Source organism: Hibiscus syriacus, unplaced genomic scaffold, assembly GCF_006381635.1.
Source record: "Hibiscus syriacus cultivar Baekdansim isolate YM2019G1 unplaced genomic scaffold, ASM638163v2 tig00111311_pilon, whole genome shotgun sequence".
NCBI lineage: Eukaryota > Viridiplantae > Streptophyta > Magnoliopsida > Malvales > Malvaceae > Hibiscus > Hibiscus syriacus.
The window spans coordinates 1,939,499-1,957,500 of record NW_024063054.1 but is presented as its reverse complement, the minus strand read 5'-3'; the positions used below and the strand labels follow the sequence as shown (position 1 = coordinate 1,957,500).

Genomic DNA, 18,002 nt, shown 5'->3' with positions numbered 1-18,002 from the left:
GTTCCATAGAACATAGGTAAACCCTCGACTCTTGGCATGCCAACTATACCACTAGCTCTCATATCACATAACATGGGCATTATCATTTCATATCACTTGTTCTTTCTCTTCTGTCACATACCACTTGTATGTGTAAGCATATATTTCATATTTCATATCATATAGCATATATATATATGGTTCACTTTCACATATCACATATTTATATATACACTTTCATGTCATTCATTTAATTCTCTATATCCTTATCACATAGCTTCTTATTTCTCATGTTCTCATGTAAGCACATATATCATGTCTTGTTTACTTATGTTCACATATTCACATCACTTATTCATATCATCTCTCTTTTAATCCCATATTTCTCCTTTTCTGTCACATATCACATGTGCATATAATCACATAGTTTACTTTCATATAATTCATGTCACTTATGTTCACATAGCTCGTATCACTTTGCATGGTTTCACATAAACATATATGTACATCACATAGCACCTATAAACTCATTTATTTCATAGTTCTTTCACATAACACACTATCATATTTTCATATCATATATCTTATAATAGATTCTTATATCATCTCTTGTTTCCTTTTTACCTATTCACAATCACACTAGCATATACTCATACAAATCATGTCACACATACAATAACATAAGTACAATTTAAATTGCACTCACCTTAGCCTTGCTTTGATTCGATACTAATTCTTTGATTGTTCCGAAACTTGTTTAGGCTCAATTTCTACATAAGCATAATTTTCGAGACGATTATCAGAAGCCTAAACCTTATAACTTGATGTTAATAACTCAGGCTAATTTAATAAACCAAATTTCAGCTTTTCCTTTAGGAGTGTATCGATGCACTATGGGTGCATCGGTACACAAAATAGCTTCGAAATATCCATGCATCGATGCACCTACCCAGAAATCACTGTTCATTGCACGAAAATTCACTCTTTGAACTTCAATTCTTTAAGTTTCATTCCCTTTAATATTCTTAACTCAAATATACATGCTTAAACTCATTTATATCTATTTATTTCATCTTAAACCTCAAAATTTTATTCTCCATATAAAAATCAATAATCATACCAAATTTTCCATGTTATCCAAACTTAATTCTAACACTTCTAACTTCTTATTCTCATAGATGACAAGTCAAATTTATCCTCCAAATTCATTTAAACCTTCTTATTCAAAATTTCACTTAAAAACCCATTTTCTTTAATCTATCATAACTCCTTTATCTTTTGATTTTAAGATAACTTAAGCTTTCCTTAAGTTTAGTTATCATCTAAGGATCAAAACCCAACCTTTAATTGAACAGATAATCAACTAATGAGGAAACTTACCTTTTGCTTGTGGAGAAGAGAAGAAGATGTAGAAGAGAATTTCTTGGAAGCTTATCTCTTTAATCATTCTCCACATAGGTATTATAATACTCATTAATTATTATTTAATTATTTTCCTTGTTTAATTACTCATTTGCCCTTTGACTCCTTTAATATTTACTAACAACTTTCAGGAAATATCTCCATATAAATCATTGAACTATTCAACTATTCTACTTTTATCCCCAAATTCTAAAATTTTACATTTTAGTCACTAACCCTTAATTTGAGATGTTACAAATGTATTGCCAAAATTATTTATATTAATAATGTAAAACGTTAATATATATTACATAGTAAATACTTTCATTGTTAATATTATTTTTTCTTTATATAAATTAAACTATATAATTTATATAAATTAAACTATATTAATTTTCCTTTGCATTATTAATCTTGTTTTATCTATTATACATTTAAATAATTTTATTAAATAATTTTATATAATATGTCTATTTATTAATTTAATTATCATAATAAATATTTTATTATAACATTTAAAAAGTAATTATATTAATTTTTTAATTACATCATAAACTAAAAAACTCATAATTTTATTAAAATCTTATAATTTCGTACATGGTAATATATAAGTGAGGGAAATATCAGATCAGGTTAAAAACAGGTCAGGTTGAAAACTTGTCAGGTTGAAAACAACTCAGATAATACCAGTTATTTACCAGGTCAATTTTGGTTTCGGGTTCATATTAGTCAGATACAGGTCGGGTTCGGATCCACAATTTCCAGGTTCAACTCGGATTCAGGTAAACACCAGTTCCGACTCGAGTCGGTTTCGGATAGCTACAGCGCAGGTTAAAAATAGTTTTGACTCGAGTTGGTTTCAATCAGTTTTACAGGTCGGATCAACTTTTTACACCCCTAAGCGTACTAGTAGGATAGAAGACATGGTTTTCCTTCATGGTTCGTGCCCAAGCTTTGGCCAAGTGGATAGTAGCCATGGCCGACCAAATTTGACCCTTGAACACAAAGCAGTTGCGGTTCTTCTACAGTCTCCAGATAAGAACGCTGAATAGTTGCTTTCAGTTTAACTCCGGTGTATCCATACCTGCACTGTTAGGTTTAATTGTAACCAATCCGGTTGGGGGGGGGGGTTGAGAAAAATACCAAAGTGTTCTGCTGCGGGATTATTTGAGTCCAGATTGAACGGGTAAGATGACATTCCCGAAGCACATGGATGATGAGAAAAATACCAAAGTGTTCTGCTTAGGTCGCCAACGATACACACCGATGTTTAGTTGAGAAGAATACCTAATGTTTTCAAATTATATTTTGAGTGTTTAGTCTGCCACGGGTTTAAAAAAAATATTATCTGATATGTGTCATAATTATAAAATTTAAGGTTTATTAGAAAACTTAAATTATAATTTATTTATAAGAAGATTAAAATTAGAGCTCTTTGGGATTCCAAGATTTCTTTTTGTAATTTCAAAAAAAATAATACTTTTTAAGTATTTATTAAAAAATAAGAAACTTAAAATTTTATAAATAGGAACATAACAAATTTTTTTAAATACCGTTTTGACATAATCTTTTATCATTCTGACAATGGTGCAACCATCACTTCCACAACTCCGATCATTGATCAACTTCACGGCCGTCATATAATCGGTCTCCACTTCCACTCTTCGAAATCCCATGAGAAACACCTACTTTCTTAGCATTCATTTTTGCATTAAGCCCATTGGTCTGCCGCTCATATTTTTTCCGATTTTTTTATCAACAACGATATTAATTTTAATATTGATTGTCGACCGTCAATATTATTTATTATTATTATTTTTATATCGTATCTTTACTTTATTTTTATTTTTTGATTTTCAATAAGTCTATCTGTATTGCAAGTTTTCATCTATTTTATGACACTTTTTTTTATGATTTTTGGTATTTTTTCGGTTCTTTAATCATTTTTTATTTATCTATTTTAAGGATTGATTTGACATCGTCACGATTGATCAAGATGACACTTATATGATATCTTGTTGATCTTCCTTGTTTTGGATCCTCAGATTGAATTTGGATACTCGATTTGCGTTTATGGATAAATTTTCACGTTGCTCGAGTTTGATTTGCGATTTGTCAATGGTCTCTCAATAGTTCGATCATCTTTTGTAATTCGTTTGTTGATGCAATCATATCTGTTTATATTTATATTGTTTTGAGTTTCTTGGTTAAATTTAATCTTTCATTGTATGTTCTTTATGTGATGAAATTTTTCTAATTATATGCTTAATTTACAATTATGAATGTAAATTTTTATTGTTATTTGAATTTTTTCCTATTTTAAATATAATTATTTTCTTCTATAAATTTTTGTTTTGCATTAAGCCTTTATTTAAAGTCTAACTTCCCTTAATTCAAAAAAAAAAAAAAAATCTAACTTCCCTTATGGGCTTCCTTATGTTAAATCAATGTCCCCAGCCCATATTTATATATAAATGGAGGCTCTCAAGGCTTCAGCTTCAAGCGCCAGTTCGTTCATTGCCTTCGATTCCGAGAGAGGAGTAGATTTTCGCTTCTCTCCGTCGTTCGTCGTCGCTTTATAACCGCTCGCATTTCACTCAGGCAAATTCCTCTACCTCCTCAAAATTCTAAACGGCTTTTCGTTTCGCAGTTGATTTTTTTCTTCAAATTTAGCTTATGGCTCTCCAGATCTGCCTCTTTGGAATTTGACTTCAGTTTGGTTCAACATTGCGTTAATCTCTTAAAATTTCAATTCTTTTCGTATTTCATCTTAACTGAATCTCGGGAAAGCGACGTATATTCGTTAAATTGCTCCGATCTGCATTTTCTCGGATTGAAATTATTTCGTAGTCCCCTGTTTCCAGTCGTTTCTTGAACGATCATCTCATGCTTGTTTTGATTTCAGAACTTTGGATTCTTATTTTGATTCTTGAAATTCTATCTATGATTATGCAAATTCACATGTGGATTTTGGTGTTTTGACAGAAGTGAAAAATGGGGTTGTCTTTCGCAAAGCTATTCACCCGGCTTTTTGCCAAGAAGGAGATGCGTATTCTGATGGTTGGTCTTGATGCTGCTGGTAAAACCACCATTCTTTACAAGCTTAAATTGGGAGAGATTGTCACAACCATTCCTACCATTGGTAAGTAGTTTTTTTTTTTCACTCTTGAATAAAATTGAATTTTGTTGCAAATTGTGATAATTTTATGTAATCTTGTAGGATTCAATGTTGAGACCGTGGAATACAAGAACATCAGCTTCACCGTTTGGGATGTTGGTGGCCAGGACAAGGTATCAAGTTTGGTTTTTTATTTAAAGATGTTTTTTTACTGTAGATGTGGTATCCAAGGGAAAAAAAACTAGGGTGTCTTGTATGTGTTTTGTTTATGGCAATAATTTGGGCAGAATTTCATGATCTCGTATATTCTATAAGCAATTAAGCATCTTGATAACATGCACGTGTAGTTTCATTGAAGGAGAGAATATGGGGTAGGTGTTAGATGGGTATGTGCAAAGCTGGATGCTTAGTGCTCAAAATCGGATCTTAGTTCTATTAGAATAATAAAAAAAAGTGTTTATTATTTTGACTTTTTGTCTCTATTATTTGACTTGTTGATCTGATATGATTGTGTACATAGATCCGACCATTGTGGAGACATTACTTCCAAAACACACAAGGACTTATCTTTGTGGTTGATAGCAATGACCGTGATCGGGTGGTTGAAGCTAGAGATGAGTTGCATAGGATGCTGAATGAGGTACTTTTGAGCATAAACTTTTCCTGGGCTTATGGTTCTGATAATGGTTTTGAAATGATTAAAGGTGCACTCTGAATGGGTTTTTCTTGCTGAAACCTAACATGTTTTATATGCATTGGCAGGATGAGTTGAGGGATGCTGTCCTGCTAGTATTTGCAAACAAGCAAGACCTTCCGAATGCTATGAACGCAGCCGAGATTACTGACAAGCTTGGCCTTCATTCTCTCCGTCAGCGCCACTGGTAAGCTGAACCATTCTCTCTTGCTTTCGGTGATGGTCTATATTTGTGGATGTGTATGTAGCCCTTTGTATAATTCCTTTTTTGCAGGTACATCCAGAGCACATGTGCCACTTCTGGTGAAGGTTTGTACGAGGGACTGGACTGGCTCTCAAACAACATTGCAAACAAGGTAAGCACCTCAAGTTGCAGATTATATCCATTTGGGTTTCGTCAGTTCCTTCTACCTTATATTTGTTTATGCTAATAAATACCCACACAATTGCAGGCATAGGAGGCATCATTGAGTTGTTAGTCCTGTATGTTTTGTCCCGTTCAAGTGTTTTGTTTTTTTCATGTTCATTTGTTTCTTGCAAACCTTGCCACTTATTATATGTAGTTTAAGAATAATTGATGACTTCTGGGTTTCCTTTGTGGTATTATTACGAAAACTGAAAAGAAAAATCTCCAAGTCTATGCTATTTTCACTTTCTTTAATGCCTCTTTTAGCTTGTTCGATAAAGGAGACCCTTTCTTCTTTAGTTAATTATTTACAGAATTCAACATTTCTTAAACTAATTTAAATTATACTAATCTTTTGCAAATATCTGGAAAATTGAGGACATGATCAATTGTTGAATGATGAATAAAACAGAAGAGAAACCATAATTAAAACCATAGAACTATATCAAAAACAAGTTGAAAGAAAATCGGCACTTGGTAACGGACTGAGACAACAACCAAAGAGTGCATAGAAAATGCAGTCTTCATGGAGATAAGGTGCATCTTCTTGATGGTTTAGAAAAGCCTCCCTCAGAAGGATTCAAACAATGGTTACTGCATTAGTTAGCTCTGGAATGATTCACGTTGAGTGAATCTGATTCTTACCATCTCCGGAAAGTTGGATTGAAGGCCCAAAAACGGACATCTTCTCTTTTAAGTTCTGAATTGACTCATGCTTGTTTGCCAATTCCATGAGCACCTTGATCCTCTTGAAAGAAACATTGCTAGGTCTATGACCCTTCTCTATCATCTCCAAGAAACACTTTTCGGCATCCACCAGCTTCCCCATATCACAAAGCAGATCAAACAGCACATCAGATACCAAAACATAAGACCCAAAACCTTTCTCCACCATGTCATTCCACAACTGCAGTGCCATTTCCACTTTTTCATGCTTTCTAAACAACCTGATTAGAAACATACAAGATTGTGTATTTGGCAGGCACCCGGAATACATCATCCTCTGATACAAACTATAGGAGCTTCTCAAATCATTCGACCAAGAAAAGACCCTAAAGAACAGATTGTAAGTAGTTGCATTGGGACTCAAACCCTTTCCGTCCATTTCATCCATCAAACTAAAAGCATCACCAAGCCTCTTTGCAATGATATAATTTCTAATGACGGCATTATATGCCGCAACGTCGGGGTAACATCCATGCTCCTTCATTTCCTTCAAAATATCCCTTGCTTTGTCGGGCTGACCAACCAATCCTAAACCCCCGATAATACTCGTATACGTGATCACATCGGGCCACAGTTCCTCCTCTCTCATCTTGTCAACAACCTTATAAGCTTTATCGATTTCCCTACCCTTGCAATACACATCAACTAAGCAATTATATGAAACAACATCCGGTCTAACACCCAATTCCTTCATTTCCTCAAAAAATCCCTCGGCTTCCTCCGAGGACTTCCATCCAGACAAAAGTATATTAAAAGTCTGCAAATTTGGCCTAAAATCAAGTTTTAAACCATGATAAACATTCCTAGCATCCTTCATACTTTTCTCATGGCACAATGTCCTTAATAAAGCATTAAAACAAGAAATATCAAATTCAGAAATAAGTTTCTTAAACCTCCAGAAACTTTCCACAGTCTCTCTAACAGAACAAACCTTAGCAATTCTAGCTAAAACGACTTGCATAGTTCTAGGGGTTATCAAAAACTGATCTTTTCTTTTGATATCAATTAAAACCTCCCAAATTTTATCAAATCTCCTGCTCCTGCCCAGAACATAAAGCATGGTATCCAAAGAAAAGGCGGTGTGATAAAACCCTTTTCTTTTTCCTGTATACTGAAAGAACTCAAACGCGTGCAAAGGATTCCCATGACTAAACCTGAACCTTTTCAGAACTTTATCGATTAAATCGTTTGAGAGAAAAATCCCAGTTGATTTTAAGGATTGGGTCAAATTTTCTGAAGACGTAGAACTAGATATTATGCGGTAAATGGTGTCAACTTCATTGTTTAGGGGAGGATTCGAATCAGAGCAAAAGTATTTGAAGGGGAGAAATGAGAGTGGTGAAACGTACCTTGAAGCGGATTGCTGGGAGATAAGGATTCGAATTATCATTGCTTATTTTTTCGATATCTAATTACCGAGAGATGAGAAATTTTTGCTTTCCTTTTGCTATTGGAGTTCAAAGGAGGGGAGGGGAGGGGAGGGGAAAAGAATTGAGGGACTACTCGACAAGCCTAAACTCTGAAGCAGAAAAAACGAAGTAAAAACGACGCCTATTATGGGAATAAGATGGTGGAGAAACTACATGTATGGGTCAGTACAGTTTGAGTAAATTTCGATTTTTTACTGATTTTTCAGAAGTTACAAATTAAACATTAGTATTATTGATTTATAACAAAATGATTCTTAATTTTAACAACTGTTAGCTGTTAGTGGGGTGGACTAGTGGCAGATGCACTAAGCTCCTATACTGGTGAGTCAACCAACTGATCTGACACTATTTTTACCACGCGATATAGCTAGAAGTCATCTTCTTCTCCCCTCTACAATAATAGTCTTCTTCTCCCCTCCACAGTAACCGTCTCCAAAATCACGGCCGAAGTCAAGCCATTCATTTGCCAATAAAGCCTTCTTTTCTCAGCATTTGAAGGACTACACCATACAACTAAAACCAGCTTCTTCCTTCTTTCATCATGCATATATAACAACGCTTGAAGAAGAGGTTAAGAAAAGAGAGATAAAAATGACTACTATAGCAGCTATAGCTGAGACGATGCTCTGGTGCGTTCTGAAAGAAGCTTATTAATGCAAGAAATGGAGGTGGAGCCTCGCCCATATCATCGCAATTGCAGCTGTGTTTTACACAATTTAAAGGATAGTGTTTGCTCAATCTTTTTGACTTCGTAGAAAACTTCTTCCGTTGTAACCTCAAACATAAAGTACATTGTAACTTCAAGCCATACAAATTGCTCATATGTTGTATTAAAATGTTCCATTATTTGTGATATTTCATTTCTTGTTGCTCATCTCAGGGACGAAGCATAAGGTGGACATGTATTCTGGGTCCATATTTAACCATTGTTATGTCAAGTCCAATCCTCGGAACGTAGAAAACGTCGCCTGGATGGTTACTATGAGTTACATTCGTGTTAAAGCATCTTCCTTCCGATTAAGAATTGAACTATAAATTTATAGATGATGAAAATGGAATATACATCTTGTCGGTAATCTATTTCATTCTTATACATAGAACACAATCTTGGCAAATGTAAATCTTCACTCTTATGCTTGGTCTCTTTGTTTCACTGAATCAGTTTGACGATTTAATTTTTTCTAAAAAATGTAATGAAAATATATATTTGACTAAGTAGCTCTTCCTAATATTCTTTGGTGTAGATAATGAAAAACATGTTGTCGACACATGTTCGTTGTCAATTATTCAAAATTTCCAGCCCCGAGGTTGCAATGTATAATTTTTTCCTTTTTTTAAAAAAAATCTCAAACATGAAATGGTTTGTATCTTTTGTCATGTATGTTTAGGTATTCTACTATTTTTATCAGTATTTTTACCTACGTATGTCCCAAAAGATGTGAGGTCTTATGCTACTTTTTAAAATTATGCCCCTAAAATATTTTTATAATAAAACTAAATTATAAAATATCAAAATTTATCATATCACTAGTGTTTCTTATAAAATAAAAAATTAAACATACGACACTAAGATAATATCACAAAGCAAATTAAAAAAATAAACATATGAAACTAAGATAATATCACAAAGCAACTCTATAATCGTGATATTTTATTTAAAAAGTGTCATCCTCCGAACTCTATTAGAAGCAAAATAGTCAACCAAATCTTCATAGTCAATTTTCTCCAAAATATCGTTCTCAATCGCTATCAATGCTAACCTATTAAGTCTTTCTTGTGAAATAGTAGAACACATATAGGTCTTCAACAATTTCAATTTGGAAAAGTTTCTTTCTGCAGATGCAACTGTCCCGGGAATAGTTAATAAAATTCTATATGCAATAATAGTATTAGGAAAAATATTACCTTTCAAAAACTTTAAAATCTCCAATGATCCTATTTTTTCGACAGGCAAGAACCTTCTTAGTAACCTCAACTCCACATACAATTCATTTCCATCAATATCAGGTTGTCTTTTATTCTTAAGAATAGACTCAAAATAAGCACAATGAGACTTTAGACTGGCATAATCTAGTGACAACAACTTATGAGAAGTAAATAAAAACCCAAAATTTTTTCATATTAGTATTGTTCAAATCTCCTATTAAGAGAAACAATAGCTTGACCAACAATATATAAGAAATAATTAACTCTAAATGATTCCTTTGAGATTGTGGAGTCATGGATGGGGTGTTATCTAAATTCTCATAAAAAAAACTTTTTTTCTTTTAATTTCACGTCTTGAGGAAAAACGAGATCAATATTCATTTCGATGGCAATACCCTTAAAAACATCCAAAGCATCATCAAAACTAGTTTCTTTATATCCCTAAAGAAGAAGAAGAAATCAACCCCTTTATTTTTCCATGACAACATCAATAAACATGTCCTTTGATTGTAAATGATGATTAACCAAATTAACCACGTATAATATTTCAAACCAAATGATAATTGTCACAAAAAATTCATAATTACCAAGCTCATTTATTGCTAAAGATTTTCACTTTGTTCTTTAAAACCATTTTCACTACTTTCCGCTAATTAAAGTAAAGCTTCACGAGCTACTTGGGAGGCGTATTGGCTACACAACTCTTCGAAACAAACTTTATGATCTATGGAAGCCGTCTCAGCCTTTTCGTCTCATGGACATAGAAAACAACTACTTCCTCGTTTCGCTACGAACACACTCAGATTTATTGACTGCCCTCTCCGATGGCCCATGGACAATCTTTGGACATTACCTAACCGTTGAACCATGGTCGCCGGATTTTACCTCCTCAAAATTATTCCCTAGAAGAATTGTGGTGTGGATTCGCCTTCCGGGATTACCGGTAACCCTCAATAAACGTAGCCTTATTACTGAAATTGGTGAATGCTTTGGAAAGGTTGTTAAAATTGATTATCAAATGGAAACTGGTCGTCGAGGACGTTTTCAAGAATGGCGGTGAGTGTGGACCTGAAAAAACCGCTAACCTTGAAGCTTCTAATCAGTGGGCGCGTTCAGATCGTTGAATACGAATCATTGCCTACAATCTGCTTCTCATGTGGTCGGTATGGACATGTAAAGTATATCTGCCCAGATAAAATTATTGTCGACCAGCATGATTCAAATGACCCAAATGATCAAATAAGTGAACCACAATTGTCGACTGCCAATCAAAGCTCTAAACCATTTGGACCATGGATGGTTGTTGAGCAAAGACAACGGAAGAGCAATAAAAAACCTCCAACAGATAAAGGACAAAATCTGGAGAACAATGGTTCGCTTTTTAATCCTCTTTATGAATCAGCCGATGATGTTACAGTTGTTGCATTTGAAAATCAAGCTACATATACCAACAAAGTTACTCACACGCCAAATACTGTTCAGACTCCTCATGCTCATCATGCTTCTCATGGACCGAATGTCTCCCATGCTTCCCACGTGACTAATTCTCTTTCCTCAGCTAATCACGCACAGTCCAGCAAAAGCAACTCCAGCAGTCAACATACTATAAAAAACAAGATGGCCACTCTTGCCCGTAAACCACTAATGATCCCCAAGATCACTGCTAGATCTTCAAAAAGAAGCCCGGGTCAATCCAGTAACCAATCCCACCAAAGCAATGTTGAACCACGTGTTACCATACTGGACAGGTCAAAACATTCGGCCATCGTTCTAGCAGAGAATACAAATCCAAACATTATTGATGACGTGAACTTGCAAGTCATGCACGGAACCACCCAACACAAATCCATACCACGAGAACCACCCGATACAAACCAACTTCAATCGAGTGAAGCATTTTCTAAAAGACCAGATGTCGATCCTACTAGTCTTGCTTAACGAGACGATGCCATGCAGAATATTTGCACTGACAACCAAATGGTTCCCATGCTGGAATGATTTGGTTTCTATACTTATCTTTCTTTATGGATGTTAAAATAATATCTTGGAATGTATAGGGATGTGGCCACCCGCATTTTCTCACAGTTTTTCGGCAATATTTGTGTGACTTTAAACCGAACTTAGTAACAATCCTTGAACCCCTGATAAGTGGGGGCAGAGCTAATGCTTTTATTGCTGCCACTGGTTTCGATCGCTCTCACTGCATTGAAGCTGTAGGTTTTTCAGGAGGCATATGGTTATGTTGGCGCAGGAAAATCCATGTAGACATACTCCTCAACCATTTTCAGTTCATACACTGCCGTATATCTATTACATGTGGCAAGTTCTCGACTTTGGCAACCATTATATATGCCAGCCCGAATGCAACAAAGCGAAAACAGCTATGGCCTCACCTTCGATCCCTCGTTGGAAATATTACCTCCCCTTGGATCATGTTTGGAGATTTTAATCCCACGTTCACTGCTTCAGATCGGATGAATGCTACAATTTCTACTCGGCCTTGCAAACATTTCCAAGATTTTGTTTATGATTTTAGCATCCGTGACATGGGATTCTAAGGTCCTGAATTTATATGGAATCGGGGTGTCTCTTATGTTCGTCTTGACAGGGCTTTATGTAATAGAAAATGGGACGAATCGTATCCTGAAACAGCCATACATCATCTTCATCGCATGCGGTCTGATCACAGACCAATTCTCCTTTGTGTTGGCAGCTCTACAAATATCCTTTGCCCGACTCAATTCAGATATTTCTCTGGCTGGTTGCATCATGATGATTTCAACCGTATGGTGAAGGATAACTGGGTAAACTCTGAATCTCTTTTGGACACTACCACCCTCTTTACTAATGCAGCTGATACATGGAATAAAACGGTGTTTGGTTATATTGGCACACAAAAAAGATAGTTATGGCAAGACTTCGAGGAATTCACAAAAGCCTTAATAGACATCATTCAACTTTCCTTATTAATCTTGAAGCCGAACTCCTCACCGAGTTAGAGTAGCTCCTAGACCAAGAGGAAATTCTATGGAAACAACACTCAAGAATTAATTGGGCTACCCAAGGTGACCGAAACACAAAATACTTCCACAGAAGTGCTTTGCAGCGAAAGCAGAAGAATCGAATCTTGGCCCTAAAACTTCCTCCAAGTGATTGGTGCTTTGACACGAATAAACTTAATGAAGAAACTGTTTTTTTTTCAAGAATATTTATGCATGCGATGAGGAAGTGGTAGGGACTTTTCCCATTTCAGGCTACTTCCTGGCTATTCCGGCTCAATTAAAGGATTCCATGTCTATTGAACCCGATGATAAGGAAATCTATGAAGATCTTAAGGATATGGCTCCCCTAAAAGCACCGGGACATGATGACCTCCATGTAGAATTTTTCCAACAACAATGGCACGTGGTGGGTTAATCTGTCTGCAGCATGGTGAAAAAGGTTTTTGCATGAGGTGATATTGAAGCCGATTTAAACAAAACTATGCTTGTTCTAATCCCAAAAAAAGAAGGACCTAAAACTTTTACGGACTTCCGTCCCATCAGCTTGTGCACAATTATGTACAAACTCATCACCAAAATTATCGTCCGACGCATAAAGTAAGTGATGCCTATTCTAATCATGCCGAATCAAACAAGTTTCATCGCTGGCCGCTCTATTACCGAAAACATCATTATAAATCAGGAGGTAATCAATTCCATGCTCCAGCTCAAGACAAAGCAAGGTTGGATGGCAATTAAAGTGGATCTTGAAAAAGATTTTGATCACCTCCGATGGGAGTTCATTCAATATTCGCTCACTGAAGCTGGTTTTCCACCAAGCACTATCAGACTCATAATGCACTATATCACCTCGACCTCTATGCAAATCCAATGGAATGATGAGAATTCTTCTGTGTTCCAACCAGAACGGGGTATCCGACAAGGTGACCCACTTTCTCCATATCTCTTTGTTCTAGTAATGGAACGTCTTGGCCATAGCATTCGTAAATGTGTTGAAGAAAGTGATTGGAAGGGTTATTCTTTTTCCCGGCGGAGCCTCTCCATCAGTTATTTATTTTTTGCTGATGATATTATGTTATATGCAAAGGCTGATCTACCCCATACGAAAATCATTGAGAAAACCCTCATGGAATTTGGGTACTTCTCGGGGCACAAAGTTAGTAAACAGAAGATGCATAAATACTTCTCACCTAATACCACCACATCCACGAAATCTACCATTCTATCATGTCTTGGTTTCCAAAAAGTTGAATCTATGGGAAGTACCTTGGAGTTCCGGTCCTTCATAGGCGTATGAAAGTTGTTGATTTTGATTTCATCTTCGATAAATTCAGGAGTAAATTAAATGGCTGGGCTGCTCAATCCCTTTCGCTTGCAGGGCGTATTACTTTGAAAAAATCAGCCCTTTCAGTCATTCCAACTTATTTTATGCAAGTCATGCCATTCCCTAAATGGGTCTGTAATAAGATCAAAATCACGACAAGACATTTTATTTGGGGGTCAAAACTATCTGTCAGGAAAATCTCTCTAGTTAACTGGGCTACCGTTTGTAATTCGATTAATCGAAGAGGTTTGGGGTTTATTCGGCCTCTTGAGCAAAACAAAGCTTTCATGATGAAGCTTGGCTATTCCCTTATGGTGAAGACAGACTCTTACTGGGTCTAACTACTCAGACAAAAATATAAAATTCAGGAGACTCACTCTCTATCGATCGAAAAGCATAATTGTTCCCCATTATGGAGAGGAATATCGAAAATATGGAGACAATTGCTCTCATGTTTGGTTTGGTCAGTGGGTAATGGGAACTCTATAACTTTCTAGAATGATAATTAGGTGTCGAGCTTGGGGCCTTTACGAGACTATGCCCGAAATGATATACATGCTGATTTAACCCAGACAATTCACAACTTCGTTGATGTTCATGGCCATTGGGACGTTGCAGCTCTATCTCGAGTTTGCATTCCAACTGTCATCCCTCACGTCATCAATGTTAGACCCCCTGATAGAAACGATAAACCCTATGCTCTAGTTTGGAGATGGAATCCTGAACTTAGCTTTACAATGAAGTGAGCTTATTATTTTCTCATGGAAGGTAATTGGAATGAAAAAAACTCTATTTGGAAGGTAATTTGGTCAATCACTGCTCCTCAATGAGTTCGCATGTTTTCATGGCTCGCTTATAAAGAAAAAATCATGACGAATTATGAACGAGGAAGACAACTGCTCACAAATAACCATTCTTGTCCGACTTGTGGTGCAGCAACTGAAACTGTAATTCATGTGCTACGTGATTGCCCACCAAGCCAACACCTGTGGTTGCCCATTGTGCCCTAATTCGCCTGCTCAAGCTTTTTCGGGACTGACCTACACTCATGGATTACACTAAACATCAACATGCATCGTCCCTTATGCGAGGGTGATCCTTCTTGGTCCTATTTTTTTACTACTCTCATTTGGCTAATTTGGAAACAAAGGAACGATTATGTTTTTAAGGGTGCTACTTATAAAATAGACTCGATCATTCATAGTGGTTATAGCTGGGCCAAATGCTATGAAATCAATACCAAAACTCCTGCTGAACGCCTGAGATAACAGATGGCTGCTTCAACGTGGTCTCCACCACCCCGGGGATGGATGTGTTTAAACACGGATGGTGCAGTTGCGACACTTGATGGGAGAGGTTTGATTGGTGGTGTGCTTCGCAACTCCACGGGTGACTGGATTACAGGTTTTGTAAAAAATATAGGAACAACATCTTCCCTCCACGCAGAACTCTGGAGCATCTACGAAGGTTTATTCATTGTAAGGAGCTTTGGGGTTTCGAGATTACTGATACAATCCGACTGTAGCAGAGCAGTCAAGCTGGTCGAAGATAGTGATGCCATTGACAGTCATATTCCTCTATTACGCAATTACGAAGCAACGAAGGTCTGGATGCTGGATAACAAAGATCCAATGGATAAGCAGGAATGGGAACAAGATTGCAGATAGGATGGCAAAGCTTGCCTCCTGGAATCACTTCAGTTTGATTTGTTTCGACTTTCCCCCTGATGAGCTTGTTGATCTCCTTCGATTAGAAGCAGCCGTTGCGCAACAAGATGACGCTACTAGCCATGCTTAGACTATTATCTTAGGCTTTCTTTTAATTCAAAAAAAGAGAGTAAAGCTTCACGTATATTCAATATTTGGTTCTTATAGCTTTAACACTCTCAGTACGACTCTCCCAACGAGTTGATGACAATGATTTAGGAGTTAAACATTTAACATTATTCTTCAAAATTTGTCATATTTACGTAGAATGAGCAAATATAGTATAAATACGTTGTATGAGGCCAAAAAAATCTCTAGCTTCACTAGAACTATTGACAATATCACACAAAGTTAAATTAAGACTATGACAATAAAAAAGAGTGCAAAAAGCTCTAGGATTTATATTTAACAAATTTTTGTACTCCTTGATGTTTTACTTTAAATCGGTTTGTAAAATATCAAAAAGTCTTTGACTCATGCTATCATTCACATTTAAAAATCTTAAAAAGGATTCCTCAATAATAATAGGAGTAGAAGAAATATCAATATATCTAATTCTAAGAGACATTTGTTCTTGGTGGCTCACATCAGGAGTATAATCAAGTATGACTTAAAATACTTTACTTGTTTTATGTTCACACTTAATTGCAGAACCAAATAAAAATATTAATTTATTTTGAATTCTAGGACCAAGATAATGAAAATGGATTTCGTCATTCGTAATGCGTCAAACATGCTCTTAAAAGATCGAATCAAATTAATATAACATGTCAATTAAGCCAAAAAAAATTCATTACTATTTTTATATAATGTACTATTAGTACCACGAAATAATATGTTAAGTTTTGCAAGGAATTTCACCACTAAAATCTAAACAATACATTTTTCTAATGTTTTTTTTTTCATTTTAAGTAGTTTTTCCGTCTCTTTACCAATAATTTCATTCTTTTGAAATATAAGACGCAAATAATACTAAGTTGTCATATTCGTAAAATGTTTTATACTAATTTCATGCTCTTTGAGCCTTGTACTAACATGTGTCCAGTCATTAAAACCTTCATTGGCTAAGTGACCATTTCCAAACCATTTTCGAAATATTATACAACAAAAATAAAAAAAATTTGATCCAGTTCCTTGGAATAAAGCAACCACTCTTTATTACATTTTTCTCCATTTGATAATACTCTCGTAGACAAAGTTGAAGAAAATCGCTTTAAAATTTATTTTTAGGATCTTTCTCTATAGACAAATCTCTTTTAGGGCTCTCAACCACTACAAAATCAATCATATTAGCATTAAGATCATCCCAAATTCTAGGATCAAATATAGCAGACAAATTTTAGCATCAATATTATTTTTCAACATTTAAAGCATCATTGTCGACATTCTGACTAGTGTGATTATCACTAATATGATTAGAATTATCATTTTGAATTAACACATCATCATCACTTAAAGGTCTATCTTTGTCAACATGCATATTTTCTGTCAAATCAACACAATTATCATTATTGTCATTCAAATTAACACAATCATCATTCAAAATATTTTTATCGTTAACAACATTATTAATTTCAGCAGACGATTCCTTCACAACGAACTTATCAAGAGCTCCTATTTGTGATTGAGTTAAATCTTCTCATTTCTTTTTTTCCCTTACGTTTTTCACATCCGTAATCATGTTACCTAATTGCAGGACTTATGATCAAATTCTCAAAGAAATAGATCAAGTGATAAACTAAAAACCAAAAGAATAGAAAGAAACTGTAAATTTAAAAGAATAAACTTTTACACAATTGAATTGCAAGTCTTCAATAGGACTACTAAATTGGAGAAGAAACAACCTTCAAATTCCCAAAATCTTCACATTCGTCAATTAAAAATTCAACCTTCAAAACACTAATTAAAAGTAGTAGTAGGATTTTTCTTTTTTTGGTTTTAGATGATGATGAAGATTGAAATTAGGATAAATATAAATAAAACCTTTTTTCCGTTAGAACCATGATTTTAGTGGGTTTTTTTTGAAGAAATGATTACAATTCATTTATTGAGATAATAAAAAAGAAAACTAATTTTTTTAAAAAATCCATACCATGAGAATTAATAAAGCAGTGATAATTGACTTTTTGAAAAATAGTTTTTTATTAGTAGATTTTTTAAAGTGTGAGTCCTTAAAGACCAGACCAAGACAACAGTGGGGATCACACTTTTGATCATCCTTTTCTTTCAGTTTTCTGCCATTGTTTTAATTGCTTCATCTTTTCAATCTAGGGATTCAGTAGACATCTCA

The 18,002-nt window shown here is 35.0% G+C and overlaps 4 protein-coding genes across 7 annotated transcripts in view; 3 read left to right on the top strand and 1 right to left on the bottom strand.

The window, feature by feature from the left end:
- Positions 1–5,810, top strand: part of LOC120158298 (ADP-ribosylation factor 2-B-like) — a 12,345-nt gene extending 6,535 nt beyond the window's left edge. For 2 of the 4 annotated variants that reach the window (XM_039169173.1, XM_039169175.1), the window contains exons 2-7: positions 4,366–4,522; positions 4,601–4,671; positions 5,019–5,138; positions 5,261–5,379; positions 5,467–5,548; positions 5,645–5,810. In XM_039169173.1, the coding sequence (XP_039025104.1) occupies positions 4,375–4,522; positions 4,601–4,671; positions 5,019–5,138; positions 5,261–5,379; positions 5,467–5,548; positions 5,645–5,650 (546 nt within the window). In that variant the 5' untranslated portion in view covers positions 4,366–4,374 and the 3' untranslated portion in view covers positions 5,651–5,810. Of the gene's footprint in view, positions 1–3,856; positions 3,982–4,364; positions 4,523–4,600; positions 4,672–5,018; positions 5,139–5,260; positions 5,380–5,466; positions 5,549–5,644 lie in introns of those variants that run through there. The other 2 variants (XM_039169176.1, XM_039169174.1) reach the window with 2 other exon arrangements.
- Positions 5,811–6,175: 365 nt separating this feature from the next.
- On the bottom strand, positions 6,176–7,795 carry LOC120158332 (putative pentatricopeptide repeat-containing protein At1g02420). Its single transcript, XM_039169201.1, has one exon. The coding sequence runs from the start codon at positions 7,712–7,714 to the stop codon at positions 6,218–6,220; it is 1,497 nt and encodes a 498-aa protein (XP_039025132.1). The 5' UTR covers positions 7,715–7,795; the 3' UTR covers positions 6,176–6,217.
- A 2,935-nt stretch (positions 7,796–10,730) lies between these two features.
- On the top strand, positions 10,731–11,618 carry LOC120158441. The gene has a single exon (XM_039169276.1). It carries the CDS (start codon positions 10,731–10,733, stop codon positions 11,616–11,618), a length of 888 nt encoding a protein of 295 aa, XP_039025207.1.
- A 7-nt stretch (positions 11,619–11,625) lies between these two features.
- Positions 11,626–12,238, top strand: LOC120158440. The gene is made up of 2 exons (XM_039169275.1): positions 11,626–11,682; positions 11,738–12,238. Exons 1-2 carry the CDS (start codon positions 11,626–11,628, stop codon positions 12,236–12,238), a joined length of 558 nt encoding a protein of 185 aa, XP_039025206.1.
- The last annotated feature ends 5,764 nt before the right edge of the window (positions 12,239–18,002 follow it).